Source organism: Stegastes partitus, unplaced genomic scaffold, assembly GCF_000690725.1.
Source record: "Stegastes partitus isolate 25-593 unplaced genomic scaffold, Stegastes_partitus-1.0.2 Scaffold869, whole genome shotgun sequence".
NCBI lineage: Eukaryota > Metazoa > Chordata > Actinopteri > Pomacentridae > Stegastes > Stegastes partitus.
In genome coordinates this window covers 47115-64893 of record NW_007578600.1, presented here as the reverse complement: position 1 = coordinate 64893, position 17779 = coordinate 47115, and the positions used below count along the sequence as shown (strand labels likewise).

The 17779-nt window shown below is 41.1% G+C and overlaps 1 protein-coding gene across 1 annotated transcript; it reads left to right on the top strand.

Annotated features, from left to right (window-relative positions):
* Nucleotides 1-5208: 5208 nt before the first annotated feature.
* Nucleotides 5209-16890, top strand: gps1 (G protein pathway suppressor 1). The gene is made up of 14 exons (XM_008293278.1): nucleotides 5209-5361; nucleotides 8569-8661; nucleotides 8818-8999; nucleotides 9371-9535; nucleotides 9747-9882; nucleotides 10911-10988; nucleotides 11241-11301; nucleotides 11397-11482; nucleotides 12814-12908; nucleotides 12993-13098; nucleotides 13184-13264; nucleotides 13529-13666; nucleotides 13742-13876; nucleotides 16443-16890. The coding sequence occupies exons 1-14, from the start codon at nucleotides 5329-5331 to the stop codon at nucleotides 16515-16517; spliced, it is 1464 nt and encodes a 487-aa protein (XP_008291500.1). The 5' UTR covers nucleotides 5209-5328; the 3' UTR covers nucleotides 16518-16890.
* Nucleotides 16891-17779: the final 889 nt, after the last annotated feature.

Genomic DNA, 17779 nt, shown 5'->3' with positions numbered 1-17779 from the left:
GCTTCCTCTTTAGTCAGGCTTTTGATTGATTTGATACTCTTCTTTGAATTAATTTTATTTGTGTATTTATTCATCTGTTTCCATATTTTAGTCCATTTAATGTAGTTTATTCCTTATTTTTTATCATTTCTTTTTCTGTTTTTGTCTTCTTTTTTCTACCTCTATCTCTATTTTAATAGTATACATATATATTGATTAATTTTATATATTTATCTAGTTTATTTGATCTTGTTTTATTTCATTTCATCTCATCATTGCATGTGTTATATAGCATAACATTTCCTCAGTTGCTCAGTCCCTGTGTTTTGGAGTCCTTTATTGATGACTGTGGGGGTTGTTTGTGCAGTTTTAATGACTTTTTAGTGCTGTTATCTCTAAAGCCCTTTGTGTTTCATTTTATTTGTATTAAGGGTGGTATATAAATAAAGTCTGACTGATTGATTGATTGATTGAATAAAGCTCATACGATACTTGTCAGTGACTTTGTTCTCCTCAGGACGCCCACCTCGCTGAGACATCACACTGTGTCCATCCAGCCTTTTAGTTTCTCTCTTTGGGTTGCAGGTTCTGGATCAAAGCCTCATTGTTCAGCGGTTTGTACCACTTGTTTACAGAACTCGTTTATGTAGGATTCATCCCGGCAGTCTTCAAGAGTCTGTAGAAGAACTCCACAGCTACACCTAAATCATACATAATTAAACTAATTAAAACATGAACAATGAAAATGACTTCAGGGTGATGCCAAATGACCACAAAGTGATTGAAAATGACTTCAAAAAGATGCAAAATAACTTCAAAGTTACACAGAATGACGACAAAGTGACGCAAAATCCCTTCAAAGAGATGAAAAATGACTTAGAAGTTACACAAAATGACGACTGGGGACACAAAATGACTACAAAGTGACACAAAATCATTTCAGAGTCAAACAAAATGACTACTGGTGAAACAAAATGACCTTAAAGTTACACAAAATGACTACTAGTGGACACAAAATGAGTACAAAGTTACACAAACTGACTACAAAGTGACATAAAATGACTTCAAAGAGATGAAAAATGATTTCAAAGTGACAGGTAATCCGGAAAAGATTGGAATTCCGTATTTCAGAAATGATCCAGATGTCACGAAAACAGGTTTTTACTGGGTCTCCACTGACACACAACACACACAAAGATACACTTACCTGGGACTAAAAATGACCCTTACAGATAACTTGAATGTTTAATCTGGCTGTTGATGATGTCAGAGAGAAGTGAAGACGGGTTTTCTGTTCTATAAAACAAACCCTAGAAACAGATTTAACTGTTAGAATCAGGTTTAAAACATTCACACCTGTGATTGAACCAGTTCTACTCTATGGGACAAACACCCAACAACAGAAACCCACCATGCATGGATGTGTCACAGAAAGAGTCCAGGGTCAACAGGAACGACCCCGACAAGGATGTGATCAGCTGAACTAAAGATAAGATAAATTTTATGGCTCGCTCACAGGGGAACTTTAACTGTTACAGCAGCTGGATTCAGATGAGACGTGAAAGGAGCAGGACAAAAAATAAAGTCATGGTATGGATTTTATGGATTTATGATGGATTTACACATTTAAGGAGCAAAGTTTGATTGTTTTCAAAGAGGTGTAGAGAGACAGATAGTGTGGCACCAGAAGAGCTATAGACAAAAACCAAACAGCAACGCTCCAACAACCAGACAGACCACAACTCAATTCTGCCATTAGAAAGTGGATTTACAAAAACCAACCAGCAAGCGATGGGAATGAGTCCAATCCAGTCAGGTAATGGTCCACCCAGGTTTCCCAACACGGTTCAGTTCAATCCACTTCGTTCCAAACTCAATTAAAAATCCGATCCGGGTTTTACCAAGAAACCAAAACAGGAAATCACCGATACTCAGCGTGGATCAGTCTGTGAGGGAAACGCCACCAAGGAAACCCTCCATCCATCCCTGCTGCTCCGGTAAAAGAGGCTCCTGTAGATCCGCTACAATAACTTTTACGCACGGTGGGAGGTGATCGTCCTTCTGCTCCACTGATCCAAACACACCGGCGACTCTCGGGCGCTAAAAGGTTTTTTGTTTTTTTTTTCCTGGAGGTTGGATTCAAACTGCGCGGTTGTGTGGACAGTGAGGATTGGATCATTGGGTGATTGTGGGAGGTGACGGAGACCAACCTGAATGAATGAATAAATGAATGAATGAATGAATGAATAAATGAATGAATGAATGAATGAATAAATGAATGAATGAATGAATGAATGAATGAATGAATGAATGAATGAATGAATGTGGGTGTAGATGTGATTCTCACACGGTGATGCTGCTGCAAACTGGAAGAGCTGTGGGAGGAAAACTGTTAAAAATGTAGCTATAAAGAGAAAAAAACTGTTTTAAAATATGTTATTGGAACAACATGATCATATTGCATTGTGAATGTAGCAGCTTCATCCTGTGTTAGTTTATGTTTTAATAGTATTTAACTGGTTATTTGATCTCTTCAGTGTTGTTAATTTTAAGGTTACTGCACTGTTAAATAGTAGTTGGTTAATAGTACTGAGCCTGTTATTTATTTTTTATTCTCATTTTCAAATGTTTTGCTTCCTTCTAACCTGTGCTTCCACATCCCCAGTAGACCACTGAATAGAAGACTGCAGAAGCAACCACAGTGTCATAGAAAGTCTTCAACAGTGTCCAAAGGACCTCAGTGCCCAAAGTCCAAAATCTTGATTCCCTCTAGGAGCAAACATATGCTTGAAGACATATACTTGTTTGCACCATAGAAGCAGCCAGATATGTCCGAGACAACCAGCTCGGCCACACATGACAGCTGTAGTCAGTCTTCTCATAGCTCACATTCTGCCTTCTGACACTCTAAACCTTTTTTGTAGGAACTGGATTAGTTGGATCCAAAAGAGGACCAGGAAAGCCAAAAGTGAGCAAATCATTAGAGGATTAATATTTCAAGCTTCATCACAGATACAGAATTTGTTAAAAACAAACTGATGAACAAAACAAAATCAGCATAAGTCCCATCAAAACAAGGACCTTCTGAGGACGCGTCTCTAAGCTGCTTCTCAAGAGGGGAAACGAGAACAAACATGTGGTGTGGGTGAAGAGGAGCAGCGTTTCAGAGGAGCGGTGGACGGTAGAACAAAGTCCAGGAGATAAGTTATCCACGGTGAAACATGTTTCTGGGAATATTCAAGTCTGGGGAGGGTTTCAACAGCTCCAGTGAATCTCCTCCACTCTGACCAAGGAGAAGCTGCAGTAACTCCATGATTCAGGGACACGGTCCACCCTCTGGTGTGCATCACTGTGGAGAAACAAATAAACATTATAATACTCTATAATTCATAATCATTCTTCACTGATTCAACTTAAATTGTTAAGATGGTGCGATCAGTTGTAATGAAGTTAAAAAAATAAAGCAGAATATGTGACGCATGTTGACAGAAATATATAGACGTCCTGTGAAGGTATGATGTATAAGCATGGGCTAACATTAACTGCTATTAAGTTCTGTTTGTGCATTGATGTAAAGTAGTACATACAACAACAACAACAACAACAATAATGATAATAATTATGATGGGGCTGCAAGGTGGCACAGTTGGTAGCACCGTTGCCTCGCAGCAAGAAGGTCGCCGGGTCGCGTCCCAGTGAGGACACCTGGGATCTTTCTGCGTGGAGTTTGCATGTTCTCCCCGTGCAGCGTGGGTTCTCTCCAGGTTCTCCGGCTTCCTCCCACACAGTCCAAAAACATGTTGAGGTTAATTGGTGATTCTAAATTGTCTGTAGGTGTGAATGTGAGTGTGCTTGGTTGTCTGTCTCTAAGTGTAGCCCTGTGATAGACTGGTGACCTGTCCAGGGTGTCACCTGCCTTCACCCTGAGTCAGCTGGGATAGACTCCAGCCCCCCATGACCCTAGTGAGGATTAAGCGGTGTATAGATGATGGATGGATAATAATAATAATTAAAAAAAACTATCAATAATATCATGAATTATTAATTATTAATATTATTACTGATCCAAGTAATACTTCAGCCTTCACAGTCACTGTGTTGGCAGGGCTGTGAATCACTGTGTGAGTCAAACAACTGATGGACTATTAATAGCATCAATAATAGGGATTGTGAGCTGTGACATGCAGCAAAGGATAATGAAGCGCCTGGTCAGCATCCACAGGATAGGACTGAGAGACTGAGAGCTCTCAGCTCTCTGTGTTTTACCAGTTTGAACAGGAATGAAGGATTTCAAACTGAATTCACCTTTTTTATACCCAAATCTGAGCCGGCTCACTGGGATAGGATAGGATAAGGATAACATTCAACCACTACAACAAATATTCTGTTCAGGAATGCAAGTAAATAATTATAATTTGACCCCTCAATCAAATAATAATAATGTGCTTTGCTATTTTTTCAGGTTTTTTTCTTGTAAAACAGTACATTTAAAAGTTTGTGAATAATTCATGGAAAAATATCATTTTGGTTAAAGAGTTTCTACATACTGGTGTATTAACAGAAACATGATGTTGGTAATTACCAATGCTGTTAATTTAGTGCAGCTGTGGCATAAAACTTAGACTGGGTGGTGGTTTAATACATTTGTTAAGCATTATGTATATAGTCAGAAACCAGTCTTAAATTTGTTCAACACTAAAGTCCAATACAAATTCAAAAAGCCTCTTAAACCCAGTCCTAAAATAGCTCCAAACTAGCCAAAAACAATTTTTTAACCTGCAAAAAAAGGCTGCAATGCCACATTTCTGATGCAGGGAATAAACAAATATTGAAAATACTACATATGGAGATAAAACAGGGTGAAATAAACAGTGTGAAGCACAAGTCTCTGCTGGATGTGGCTTCATACACCAGAAACATTGACTTAGTATTTTTATTTATTTATTTTTTGTCTTTCTTTACTTGGCAAAGGTAGAAGAAAACACAAAAGTCCAATCGTAAATTGCACATATGGAAATCTTTGTATTGTATTCTTTTTTTGCCTTTTTTTTTCTTCATATCCTCATATAATTATTTATTTAGTGTTGCTACTGTGATTAAACAATTAAAAAATAAAAATAGAAATAATGAATCGATAATATCACTTCCGCTTCCGGTGCCCTAGGTGGCGCTGCGCCCCGTCGACGTTGGGTTGCGATCCGTCGACACACGCGAAGAAGCGGAGCGAGAGGGAGGTGTCTTCACTCCGACCTGCAGTTAGACCAGCCTACTACGCCGGACAGCAGCATCTTTATGCTTTACTTTCCCCCAAATCGATAGTGAAGTCAGCTAAAGAAGAAGAAGAAGAAGATGCCTTTACCTGTGCAGGTGTTTAACTTCCAGGTGAGTCTCAGTCACTGGTGTTGGACGTCATGACATTTTGAGCAAAGACTGTCGGGAACTGACTAACCTTAGCTAGCAGTTAGCATGCTAGCTTAAGCTATGTGAATTTAGCTACGGTTGTCATGGTTAAAAGTCACAATTCCACACCGCGGCCGTTGGTTTCTCATGTTGCATTATGAATATAGATTGTTTCCAAAGACTCGTCGTAGGAGTTTATTGACCAGAGGTGCAGCTTCACGTATTTTAGTGGAGGATAGCTCAGGCTCACCTAATGAGTGATATATCTAGTGAGCTAATTACTGCACGTTGGATTGAGCTGTGCCGAAATGAGGAATGGACCTTTAAAATGCATTAAACGACTTAAATTCGTGTATACTTGCCAGTAGCTCAGCGATTTGACATAAATAAAATGTCGCTGTTGCTGGAGTTTACAAGTGAATGCTAATTGAAGGCCTCCGTTAGCTAACAACATCAACGCTAGCAGCACTGTTGTTGTTGTTGTAGCTACACTGACAGGACAACTAATGACGGCTGTATTTGGCTGTTATTAAGCCATTATACGGCTGATTTTTCCCCCCCTTTCACACCACGCAGACCACATTACACCCTGACGACACGTTTATTTATTTGTGTGAACTGAAGCCAACCACCGCTAGAAACTAACTTCCTTTTTACAGCAGTTTGTCATGTTTGCTAGCTCCAAACAGCTGCTGTGTGGTTCACCACGTTTGTAGCCACAACGACACGAGGTTTTGCTCATCGATCAGTCCAATTAACCCGGTCTCAGTGTGCCATCTTCAGCTTTATCAACTTGTTAGAGCGTTAAAAAGCTCATGCTAGCGTCTGTTGTATCTGTGAGGATGCTACACTCAGGCTCAGGTGTTTTGCCAATCATACAGTTCAGCTCAGTTTTATTCATAGCAGTTCTAATGATTGATTTATGAAGACGGATGTTGGTGTACACTTGCCATATCTTCATTTATTCGCACTCTTTCTCAGCAACTGGTGGCAAAGCCTTTCAAACAGTTTTTAAAATTGCTAATAAGTTTTCTGCACAGGATTTTTCCACTGAGATTTTGGTATTTCTGTATGACAACCTCCAGGTATTCAACCTTTAAGGCTTCTTTGCACCCACTTTGGTCTTCAGTTCCCTTCACAGATTCTCGGTCGGGACTCTGCTTTGTCCACTCCACAATGTTGATTTCTGTTAACTATTTCTTGACCACGTTGGATGTTTCAGATCATCGTCTTGTTGGAGGGTCCAACGCTGCCCAAGGCAAAGTTTCTCAGAAGACTGTTTAGTGTTTTCCTTCAGAGTCTTAATGTCGTCCCCTTTCCTCATAATGGTCCATGATGAATGGTATCTCAGGGTTCAATACTTATCCTTTCTTTCACAAATGATAGCCAGCTCCATTTGTCCATACAACTCTATTTTCATCTCATCCGACCACAGAACCGATGAGTAAAAGCTTTCTTCTTTGCCCAAGTGAGCTTTTGGGAAGACTAGCTGAGCTTTTATGTGCCTGTCTTGGAGACGTTCTCTTTCGTTGGCATCCATGGAGACCAGTGTTGTTCAGTGTCTGCCTTTAAATGTCAGAATTACTCGATTCATCAGGATGATCTCGGTGGAGCTCGAGGTACTTGTTGGTGATGCTTTGCACTTCAACACATGGTTTTGGCCTTAACGCTGTTCTCTTGTCTCGTGAGCAGCCACAATGCTCAACTCAACACCAATCATCAGTTCACGAATAGTTTTTCACCAATCAGCAACACACCTGCTGAGAGACGCACTTCAGTAATTGGCAGCTCCACAGTCTGACATGTGAAATAAGAGACCGACAGTTAAATACATTTCTGGGGCCAAAGTGGTTGACGTTACATTCTATTTAAAACTGCTGGATGAAGATAATCATAGACTGCAGCTGTGCGTCCTGGTCTCACCTGTGGACTGCCAGGGGTTTGGTTTTCAAATAAATTCATCAGTGTTCCTAGAAATGAGAGCTGCACCATCCATAGTGGGATGTATGTGGTCTCTCCTAATGAGACTAATTAGCTAACTTAGTAGCTAACATTATTTTGTGGACATCACCTCAACAGCCAGCGGTTGAATGATGCCACGTTGCTGTACATGTCATTACTGATCAGATTGTGGAGGGGGTCCACAGAAAATTATGGAGTCCGACATTGTTTTTGCACATGTACACACTGATTCCACATTAATGCTCGTGACATCTGATTGCCAAAAGCTTCTCTGCTGCTTCCCTGTCACCCTCCCAGTATCCTATAGAGACTGTATATGCGCCCCAGCGCACAGAGGTTCTAAATGAAATGTCCAAAATAATAAAACTTTACTGCGATGCAAATCGATATTAATAGCTTAAAGATTAATGATAATCACCAGCAGGATCCATGTGTGTGTTTCAAAAGAGACACACATGGAAAAGAGTTTCAAGCGTTTGTGAAAGTGGAGAAACACTGCTGGTAACTTCATTAAATTCTCATAATGATGAATTATTCCTGAAAGAGCACGTAGAGCGGCTCAGTCCCACTGTGGTGTCTTCATAGAGATAAACTGGGCTGTTAGTTGTTTGGACAGTTTAATTAGCTGCTATTAGTTTTGATTTAGCCTGTGAGTGCTTTAATATGCATTATACATCACTTGGTATGTTGTCTAGTCGTGCGCGAATGACAAATATCGCTTGTGTTCTCGGCTCTGTGGGAGGGGAATGTCTGAATGAGACCGCGAGGGACAATAATAGAAAAGTGACCCATGTCTGGATGACTAGAATGCTGATGAAGCCGTCCAGGTTCCATGTCCATGTCTTAAAGAGGTTTCTCAGTGATGGACTGTGATAAGCAAGCTGGGTGTGAATCACGATGGGCTTAATTGTATATCCTGTTTAAATCAAGGCTTAGAACCTGCTGTAGGAGTTGCTCTCTGCTGTTGAAATCACCATATAAACTGTAAATCCTTCATGCTAGACATGAAGGAGTCGCATCATGTTCCATTTTGTCATTTACAATGTCAGCCGTTTCTCATGTTGAAACCCCAGGGTGCAGGTGACTAAAACCCCTTTGTGGAGTAACAACCGATGTGACCTGTTTTGTGCCACGTTGTTTATTATCTCATGCTGTGGACAGTTACTCCTCCTGTCATCGGGCTGTTTTGTTTGAGCTTAACAAGCCTATGTGCCTGGTGTTTGTCAGGGGTCTGTGGAGCCGATGCAGATTGATGCGGACCCCCAGGAGGACCAGCAGAATGCTCCAGATACCAACTACATAGTGGAGAACCCAACTCTGGTAATGATCCCACAAGATACACACATTTACTTGTGTACAAGCTGTAGTCATTTCTGGAGCTGGTACAACCTCATCTACCTAACACACTGTCACCAAGCTTGAACATTTTAGTGAAGCGGTTTCGACACTGTTGTGATCGGACCTCTTTCTGTTTAGGATCTGGAGCAGTACGCGACCAGCTACAGTGGATTAATGCGCATCGAGAGGCTTCAGTTCATTGCTGAGCATTGCCCTCAGCTTCGAGTGGAGGCCCTGAAAATGGCCCTCACCTTTGTACAAAGGACCTTCAATGTCGACACTTACGAAGAGATTCACCGAAAACTCACAGAGGCCACACGGTAATACAGCCGACGGTCCCCCTGGCATCAGGGTGCTGCTGTTAAAAGATTCAGCTCTGAGATGGAAGCAGTTTATGTGAGGAAGCTTAAAGATAGACGCTTAGCGGACAGATTGATGTATTTATTAGCTCTGTGTTGGCCTTAAATCAACATTTAGGCCTTTAACTCTACAGGATCTATGCAGCCTGATATGGAATAACTAATGCTTTTCTATAAATGGCAAAAACGAGCTGATTTACTAAATGTCGCAATGATTTCATTTGACCAACATAACTGACATAATGTTTGAGGTCTCAGCCTGAAAATACTTCCGTTTTCTAAATTGTGAGTCATTTTGAGTGTTTTTTTGTTGTTGTTGTTTTTACCTTCAGGGAGGTGCAGGGTGTGCCGGACACAGTGCCTGAAGGTGGGGTGGTTCCTCCTCCTCTGGACTCGGCCTGGGCAGAATCCACCAGGAAAAAGGCTCTGCTCAAGCTGGAGAAGCTGGATACCGATCTCAAGAACTACAAAGGCAACTCCATCAAGGAGAGCATCAGGTGTGGCGGCAGAAACTAAAACACAGCCTCAGTGTTTGGATGTTAAGTCAGTGAATAATAATGACAAGTTTGAAGCCACAAAGCAGAACTGGAGGCCTTACAATCAAACCATTGTTCTGACTAGTTTTACCGGCTTGGTCATTAGAAAATGCTTGCAGAGCTCAGCTGATTACCAGTCAGCCTCTTCCTCATCTTCCACTCTCCTCTGCAGACGAGGCCACGATGACTTGGGGGACCACTACCTGGACTGCGGTGACCTCAGTAACGCCCTGAAGTGCTACTCCCGAGCCAGAGACTACTGCACCAGCGCTAAGCACGTCATTAACATGTGTCTGAATGTCATCAAGGTACAGCAACAAGTCTCAGCTGCTGCTTTTATTCAACATGGACATGATCGTGGTGTCAGTCTTATCCTCGGTTTGATCATATTTAGAATATCACGTTTACATTAAACACAGAGAAATCTCATTCTGCAGACACCCTGCACATCATAAATACTGGTATCCTGGCTGCTGCTGAAGATGACGTGATCTTAATGGGGCTCTACTGTCATGTCTTTGCACAGTTTACACTTGAAAGAAAATCCTTATTATTTTGTAAATTTTTTACTTTTTCCAAGAGCTTCTCAAAGGAAATTCTTGGGTTTCTGTTTATGTTATAAAACTGTAAGGCCTTGACTTTAGTATGTCAGGTAACAATAATATTAATAAACTTGATTTATAGAGCACTTTTCAATAAAAATAAATAAAAAATTAAAATACAATAAGCACACAGAATAATTGATGAAAGAAGAAAGCAGACAAATAAAGCAGGAAGCTATAAAACACAAAACTGGGACAGTTAACAGACCTTTGCCCGAGGATCGTAGGGAGCGTGGTGGATAGTCTGATGTTAAAAGGTCGGCAATGTAAGAGGAACAGAGACCGTTGAGTGCTTTAAAAGTGATTAATAAAATCTTAAAATCAATCCTAAAACGTTCTAGCAGCCGATGTAAAAGAGCTAAAACAGGCGTGATGTGCTCACGTTTCCTCTTCCTGGTTAAAAGCCTGGCAGCAGAGTTCTGCACTGTCCGGGGATTTCTGATTAAGACACGTGAAAAGGCGCGAAAAAAGTGTCCTGAGATGACTTCTGTTGTGAATTGGCGGTGCAACAAACAATAACTCATGCTTATTGTAAGGCTTATTTAATGGTTTACATTAAAGAGTCTGGTTTCTATATAATCATGTCGTTCCTTGTACTTTCTTTTTGTGCACATTTTATGTTAACAATATTCATCCCTTTAAACTCAACAGTTTTTCACATCTAATGTAATTTCTGTCTCCTTCCAGTAAAGCAGAGCGCATATGAAGGAGTAACTTCTGTCATTTGTTCACAGGTTAGCGTTTACCTCCAGAACTGGTCACACGTGCTGAGCTACGTCAACAAGGCAGAATCCACGCCAGAGATCGCCGAGGTACGCACCGTCACATGTCTGTTTCCCATCAGGCGTGTCCCGTCTTTAATGACACCAAAAACACAGAAGCTGTCAGACATGAGTGCTGTTACATCGCAGACCGTACAAGATGCACAATCAGATGGAAATTTATTCATGCATAGATTTATACTTCCAGCCTTCCTCTGTTTTTTTGTTTTTTTTTTTAATAGCTTCTTACTGAGACGACAAATGCCATCAGTTGACGCTCTGTTTCTGTTTCCTTTTGTTTAGCAAAGAGGAGAGCGAGATAGCCAAAATCAAGCAGTCCTCACCAAATTAAAGTGTGCTGCAGGTAACACAGAATCACGCTCCATTCCCCCACTATGTGTATATATGTAATTATGTAAATGTACATCAGTCTCACCTTGTTTGTTGTTGTTTTTTTAGGATTGGCAGAGTTGGCCTCCCGAAAATACAAACCAGCTGCCAAGTGCTTCCTGCAGGCTTCCTTCGACCACTGTGACTGTCCAGAGGTGAGCCGATGAGCTGCGACTTCCAAAAGTACATTAACTGATCATTAACCGAGGGTTCCACGTGCACAAAGCGGCTGCAGTGAACATGACGGAGGATAAAAACCCACTGTTTCATTCATTCCAAAGTTCAGTTGAGACGAGGATGATGAGGCTCTGCTTCTAAGCCAAGTCAAGTTGGTCTCTTTAGACCAAAAATCCCTGTTTGTGTTGCTGCTGATTAGCTTAACTCAGACTTGTAAAGCGTTACACAGTAGAAGCAAACATAGCAGTATCACAACACACAAAAAGTGCAGCATGACCCTCGTTTTGGACTCAACCTTTTCAATAAAGCAGAGAAAAACAAAGAAATGAACAACTTTTTTTTCATGTACGTACACAAAATGAAAATACAAAAGTGCTAATTGGCCATAATTCTTCCTGGAACAGCTCGTTATCTTTGGCTCCTGTCAAACTTGTTTTCACTGTGAACTCATTTTCATTGCAATATAAAAGCAGCTAAATGGCAACAGCACAACATGACTAGAAGAAGAGAGACCACAAAGAGTTCTATTGTCATAAATCATGAAAATGACAAAAACTTGATTTTCTTTGATGTACGTTTCACAAAAATCTAAACAAGCTGGAATCAGCGTGTCCACAGGTGCTACTAATACGGGACACTTTTAAAAATGTTAAAAACAGTTCTTTCTGTTTTTACAGTTTCTGCCTGATAAATGACGACAGGTTTTACAGTTTGGGCATTCAGATGCTGCATGCTGTTAATAGGAAAAGACAGACCTCATTCTTGAGCATAAAATAAATCAAATTTAAATGATCTTTGACGCCCCCACATCACATCCCTCTTTAATAAGTTATTGTTTGTTTGACATGTCCTCAGAATGTGCATTTCAGGTTTCAGTTACTGGCTTTAGACGCTCCAAACAGGCGGTTTTAGTGCCGTTGAAACCGAATAAACCTGAGTGGCTTGTTCAGAAATGCACTTTCTGAGAAAAGGAAGGAACAGGGATGAACGTTTCTCACATTTTGTGGATGCTATGAATACGTAATTATGTTGGAAAGCAGTGGAAAAACTGGATTTGCATTATATAACCCATTACGGCAGACAGTTAAATAACACACTTCAGTTAACCCTCTCGTAGTATTCAGCTTTAAAATTTGTGCAGGATAAAGCTGGTTTTGTCCATTTTGTCAACACTGAGGACACAGTTGGACATAGGAGGTGAAGCCTTGTGGTTCAGCATCAGCTACACATTGTGGCCGACTGATTGACCCACACAGTGGTAGCAGAGACGTTCTCACTGTGTGGTCATGTGTGTTTGTGTTCTCTGCAGCTCCTGTCTCCCAGTAATGTAGCTGTGTATGGAGGTTTGTGTGCTTTGGCCACGTTTGACAGACAGGAGCTCCAACGTAACGTCATCTCCAGCAGGTAGGCCGTTACAGTTAAGTGAAATACATCTTTGTGCGTTTAGTACATAGGAATCTGGATTAATAATTGTTTTCCCGCCTTCAGCTCCTTTAAGTTATTTCTAGAGTTGGAACCTCAGATCCGCGACATCATCTTTAAGTTCTACGAGTCCAAGTACGCGTCCTGCCTCAAGCTGCTGGATGAAATGAAGGTTGGATCAGAAATCTTTGTCATAAAATAATACTGCACACACGGACATGCTGGTTAATGTTTATCACCCTGTTTTTTTATTCCAGGATAACCTCCTGTTGGACATGTACCTGGCACCTCACGTCAAGACACTGTACAGCCAGATCAGGAACAGAGCCCTCATTCAGGTACTCAAATAACCAGTCATCACAACATCCTTCCATCAGATGAGGGGGTAACCTCAACAATTCATAAACAAGATACGATCAAAGTAGCTAGTTTGTTTTTTATTCTATAAATTTGTTTGTTTGGGAAGATGATGGGCCACTTTTAATCCACGCTGCTCTCAATCAATGTTTTCTCAGATTAAAAAACTGCCAGAAGTTCTTTGACCCAGTGTTTACAGAAAGACTTTGATTCATGCTGCCACTACGGTTGTGTTTTGTGTCCAGTATTTCAGCCCCTACGTGTCAGCAGACATGACTAAAATGGCTCAGGCCTTCAACACCACCGTAGCAGCTCTGGAAGACGAGCTCACTCAGCTCATACTGGAAGGTCTCATCAACGCGCGGATCGACTCGCACAGCAAGGTAATAAAAAAAACCAGCAGGCGGAATGGCTCGTTGTTCCATTTGAACCGTTACAAACGTCGGCTCTGCTGATAGATCCTGTACGCGAGGGACGTGGACCAGAGGAGCACCACGTTCGAGAAGTCGCTTCACATGGGCAAAGAGTTCCAGAGACGAGCCAAAGCCATGATCCTCCGAGCCGCTGTGCTGCGCAACCAGATCCACGTCAAGGTAATCAGGAATAAGCCTGTCTCTCATAAATGACAACTACTAAACCAACAAAAACCATGCAGCTGAAGTAGTGAGTTAACCGTACACTGTCACAGTCACATTTATAGTTATATTTATAGCAGTACTAGGGCTGGGCCACGTCATACTGTGGATGGTAATACCGGTGTAATGTTAGGGGATGACATGAAATTGAAATGTCGCGATAAAATGTGAGTGAAACGCGTTGTTTTCGTCTGGTCTCATGCAATTTGGTTGTTCTGATGGTGTCCGGATAGCAATGTTGAGATCTGAATATTTACCGGCCACCGCGACGGTGTGACCAAAGAAAGTGGCTGCAAACCAACTCTACCTTACTTTCAATACGGTGTTATGCTCAGGATTTGTCAGCCCATTTCCTTTGAAATGTCTTTTGATTAAACAAATTATCAGCAAGCTATTTACAACTTATGCACTGTTGATTTTGGTACAATACGGCTTTAATGCACATCAAAACCAGCTGCTTCCTAAATGGAAAAGAAATTGTTCTCTTTTTTATTATTTGCACCAATAAAGTTGTGCAGTTTTGAAGAATCATGTCTAGCGTCAATTATATCATCAGTTATATCAAATTTTCTCATTTATATCGTGATAAATATTCTGCCCTAAGCAGCATCCTGCTCCTGTAAGCTCCCCCGGATTCAAAAATCTGCTTTGCGTTTTGTTTCTTCATTTGATCGTTGCCGTCGGAGGAGGAAGTGTTCTTGTTGCTCATCTTAAATCTGAGTTTGTCCTCAGCTTGCTCCTGGAATCAGCATTCTGCAGCCTGTTTAACCTGCAAGGCCTTCTAATTACTAGAGGCTAAACAGTCACAAAAGGTTTAATAATGAAGCACGAGTATATTATTGAGAACATGTTGTTGAGCTTACTAATGGAGCTAAAGATGAAATGAGTTTACTTAAAGGCCTGAGCTCTGGTTTGGTCGTCTGTGAGCTGCAGGACTCATCGAGATACATGCTGAAAGAAGCGAACCACGCAGTTTTAGCCAGCTGCTGAGCTCGCCATGGCTCATCTGAGGAAAATTAAAGCTAAGTTTACGGTTGTTATCTGTAAATGAACCTCAATAAGGATGATTTAATAAGGCAGCATCGGCTTTGGAGAACAAAACCAAATGCTGCAGCTGAAGGTTTCTGCACTTTTTGACCTGCCTCATGCCGTTTTTTAAACTGCCTTTTAAATCACATCCTGAAATGCATTCGGTTGAAAAATCACTGTTACATTGATGATAGGATTAATAGCAGGAACCCGACCGAACACAGAAACGCTCGACTCCTATGAGCCGTGGACTGTAAATAATCATTTAGAGGATTATCCAAAAGCAGAGTTTAACGGCGGCAGTTTTTGTGTGGCTTCATGGCAGGGAATTTATTATATTTTATTTTTTTAATTTAGAGCAATCAACCTAATCTCTAATTAGTGATTTCCACATGACTGATGGTGACACATGTTTCTGTTCAAAGACAGTACGCATTAGTGTGCCGCGCAGGTCGTGATTGTTCCTCATCTAGAACACTGAAATGTACGCGTGGATTTTTCTTAATGGCTTTGACTTTATGCTCTTAGTTTCAGATTGGACAGGAAATATTCCTGAGGAGCTCAGTGGACGGACATAGAACAGGGTTTCTTGAGAATTTAGAACTTCCAACTGTGTCCATGGATGGAAACCACATACAAATCAAAGCACCGCTAAAGTCAAGCAGCGACTAGCGTCATTTCCAAACTTGTGAGCACAGCTGAATATAAGCCACAACCACTAACTTTAAAAAGAAAAACAAATGTGTACATATAAGGGCCGCACTCGTCTATAAGCTGCAGGTGTCCATGTTGTAACATGAGATAGTTCCACAGAAAGACTTTTCAACTTTTAATTAAACACGTACCGGTAACATACACAAATACCATAAATACTGTTTTCCGAACAGTGCCTGTAACATGGCTGGTTTAAAGATTAAAAACTACAGCAGCCTACCAGGAAAAGTCACTGATCGCTATCTTCATCTTCCTCCTGCATGCTAAAAGCACTACTTCGTCACACACTTCCTCAGTCTCTCTGTCGTTGTTGCGCTCAATGTCACTTTTGTCTCGAGGCAAATTTGTAAAAATCCATAAATTAGCCGCGTCATTGTTCAAAGCGTGTGAAAAAAGTGGCAGCCTATAGTCTGGAAATTACAGTACTTCAGTTACAATCTTAACGACGAGGTGTAAAGGTGTGGAGGGCGGAGAATCTCGTTGTACAGACTCTTTGGCATTTGTTTTGAGCACTTGACGTATTTGCTGTCTGTGCAATCACAATTTTCGGGCACCTTGTGAACATATGAAAGGAAAAGTGTGACAACCTTTCTGCACACGCCATCCAGCCTAATAACTTGAAACCCACATCTTAAACTACACAGAACACTTAAATAAATAGATTTAGTGTTTACTCGATTTACTACGTTCGTCCACACGGTCTGCTCTGGTAATCGCGATCACACCACATTACCGACAGATTACCACACTGTGTCTAACTGGTGTCGCCTCTCCTTCTCAGTCGCCCCCCAGAGAAGGCAGCCAGGGCGAACTGACGCCAGCCAACAGCCAGACGAGGATGAGCACAAACATGTGAGGAGGAAATCCTTTATCAAAGTCTGCACAGCGGCAACAACTGCAGACCGGAGGGGACGATCGCCGCTCTTCAACCACCCCACCCCACCCACGGCCGAAGACAGAAACGACACAGTGTAAAGTTTCAGATGTTGTAAAAAATGATTGCTGTTTCCCCTCCTTGTCAGGTAATGCGGGGAGTTAAAACACTTTGTTAGTCTGTTGTGGAGTTTTTTGTTTTTTTTTTGGAGAAGATTAAAGTGTGTTTTGAACGAGAGCTCCGCACGTCAGCTGTAAGTTACTGGTAGGAGATGCACTTTGCTCCGCTTACTCTTAATTGAGACCTCATTAACAGAAACAAGGTTTTAAAATAAAAACACCTACCAAAACATGCACTCTGTGGTGGTTTTGATGTGTTTGTGCAGCTTTCAGTACCATGTCATCGAAGGAATTCTAATTTTCAGGGCTCATCCTGACACCGATTATTAGTATTGAAGGAGACTGAACCGATATCTGCAATAAAAATTAAAATCTTGCTTTCAAAATTTAGAAGAAAAGAGCACTTATTTTTGTTTAATGAAAACAGAATGTTGAACCTGTAACCTTTACTGTCAATTGCCTGCTACTCTTGATGTGTAACCCAGCGGACATTAAAGCTGCTGTTTGAGCCGCACGTTAAGGTTTAAGCCCTAAATCGTTGACGAGGGCCACTCCACATGCTGCAGCTGGTGTTTTCTGGCTGGAAAAGCTTGTTTCTTCACTGACTGTGGGATATTTGCATCCAGTATTTGCTGATATTTAGTGGAATAGAAGACTGATTGCCACTGCAGCTAAACTACAATCAACTCAGATTGTAATGAGTAATTGTAATTCTTCTAGGAGATAAGCTCTGAAATATGTTTTACATTTGCATCTGATTTTTGGTTTTGGGATAAAAGTGCAGCGAAGAAACACAGACGCCCTCTCCAAAAAAAGAAAAACGCAGATTGTGCAAATGAATCAACATTGTGCCTCTCAATATTCTTGTCCCTTAGATGTCGGTTTCTTATTCAACATCCACTTTATTTTTTCTAAGACATGCACAAAAGAGCTAAAGCAGCTTCAGGAATTCCTGAAGCTCTTCAGAGAAGTTTTCAGTCACCCTGAACAACTCTACATTCTGTTGAAAGACTGAACTTTCACCCTCTTAAGAACTTCACCTTCACTGATTTCATTTTAGAGAACTCCTTTTGTACATTCAAGCAAATTTTTTGGCAAAGGTTCCTCATTTTTCTGCTGTGAGGC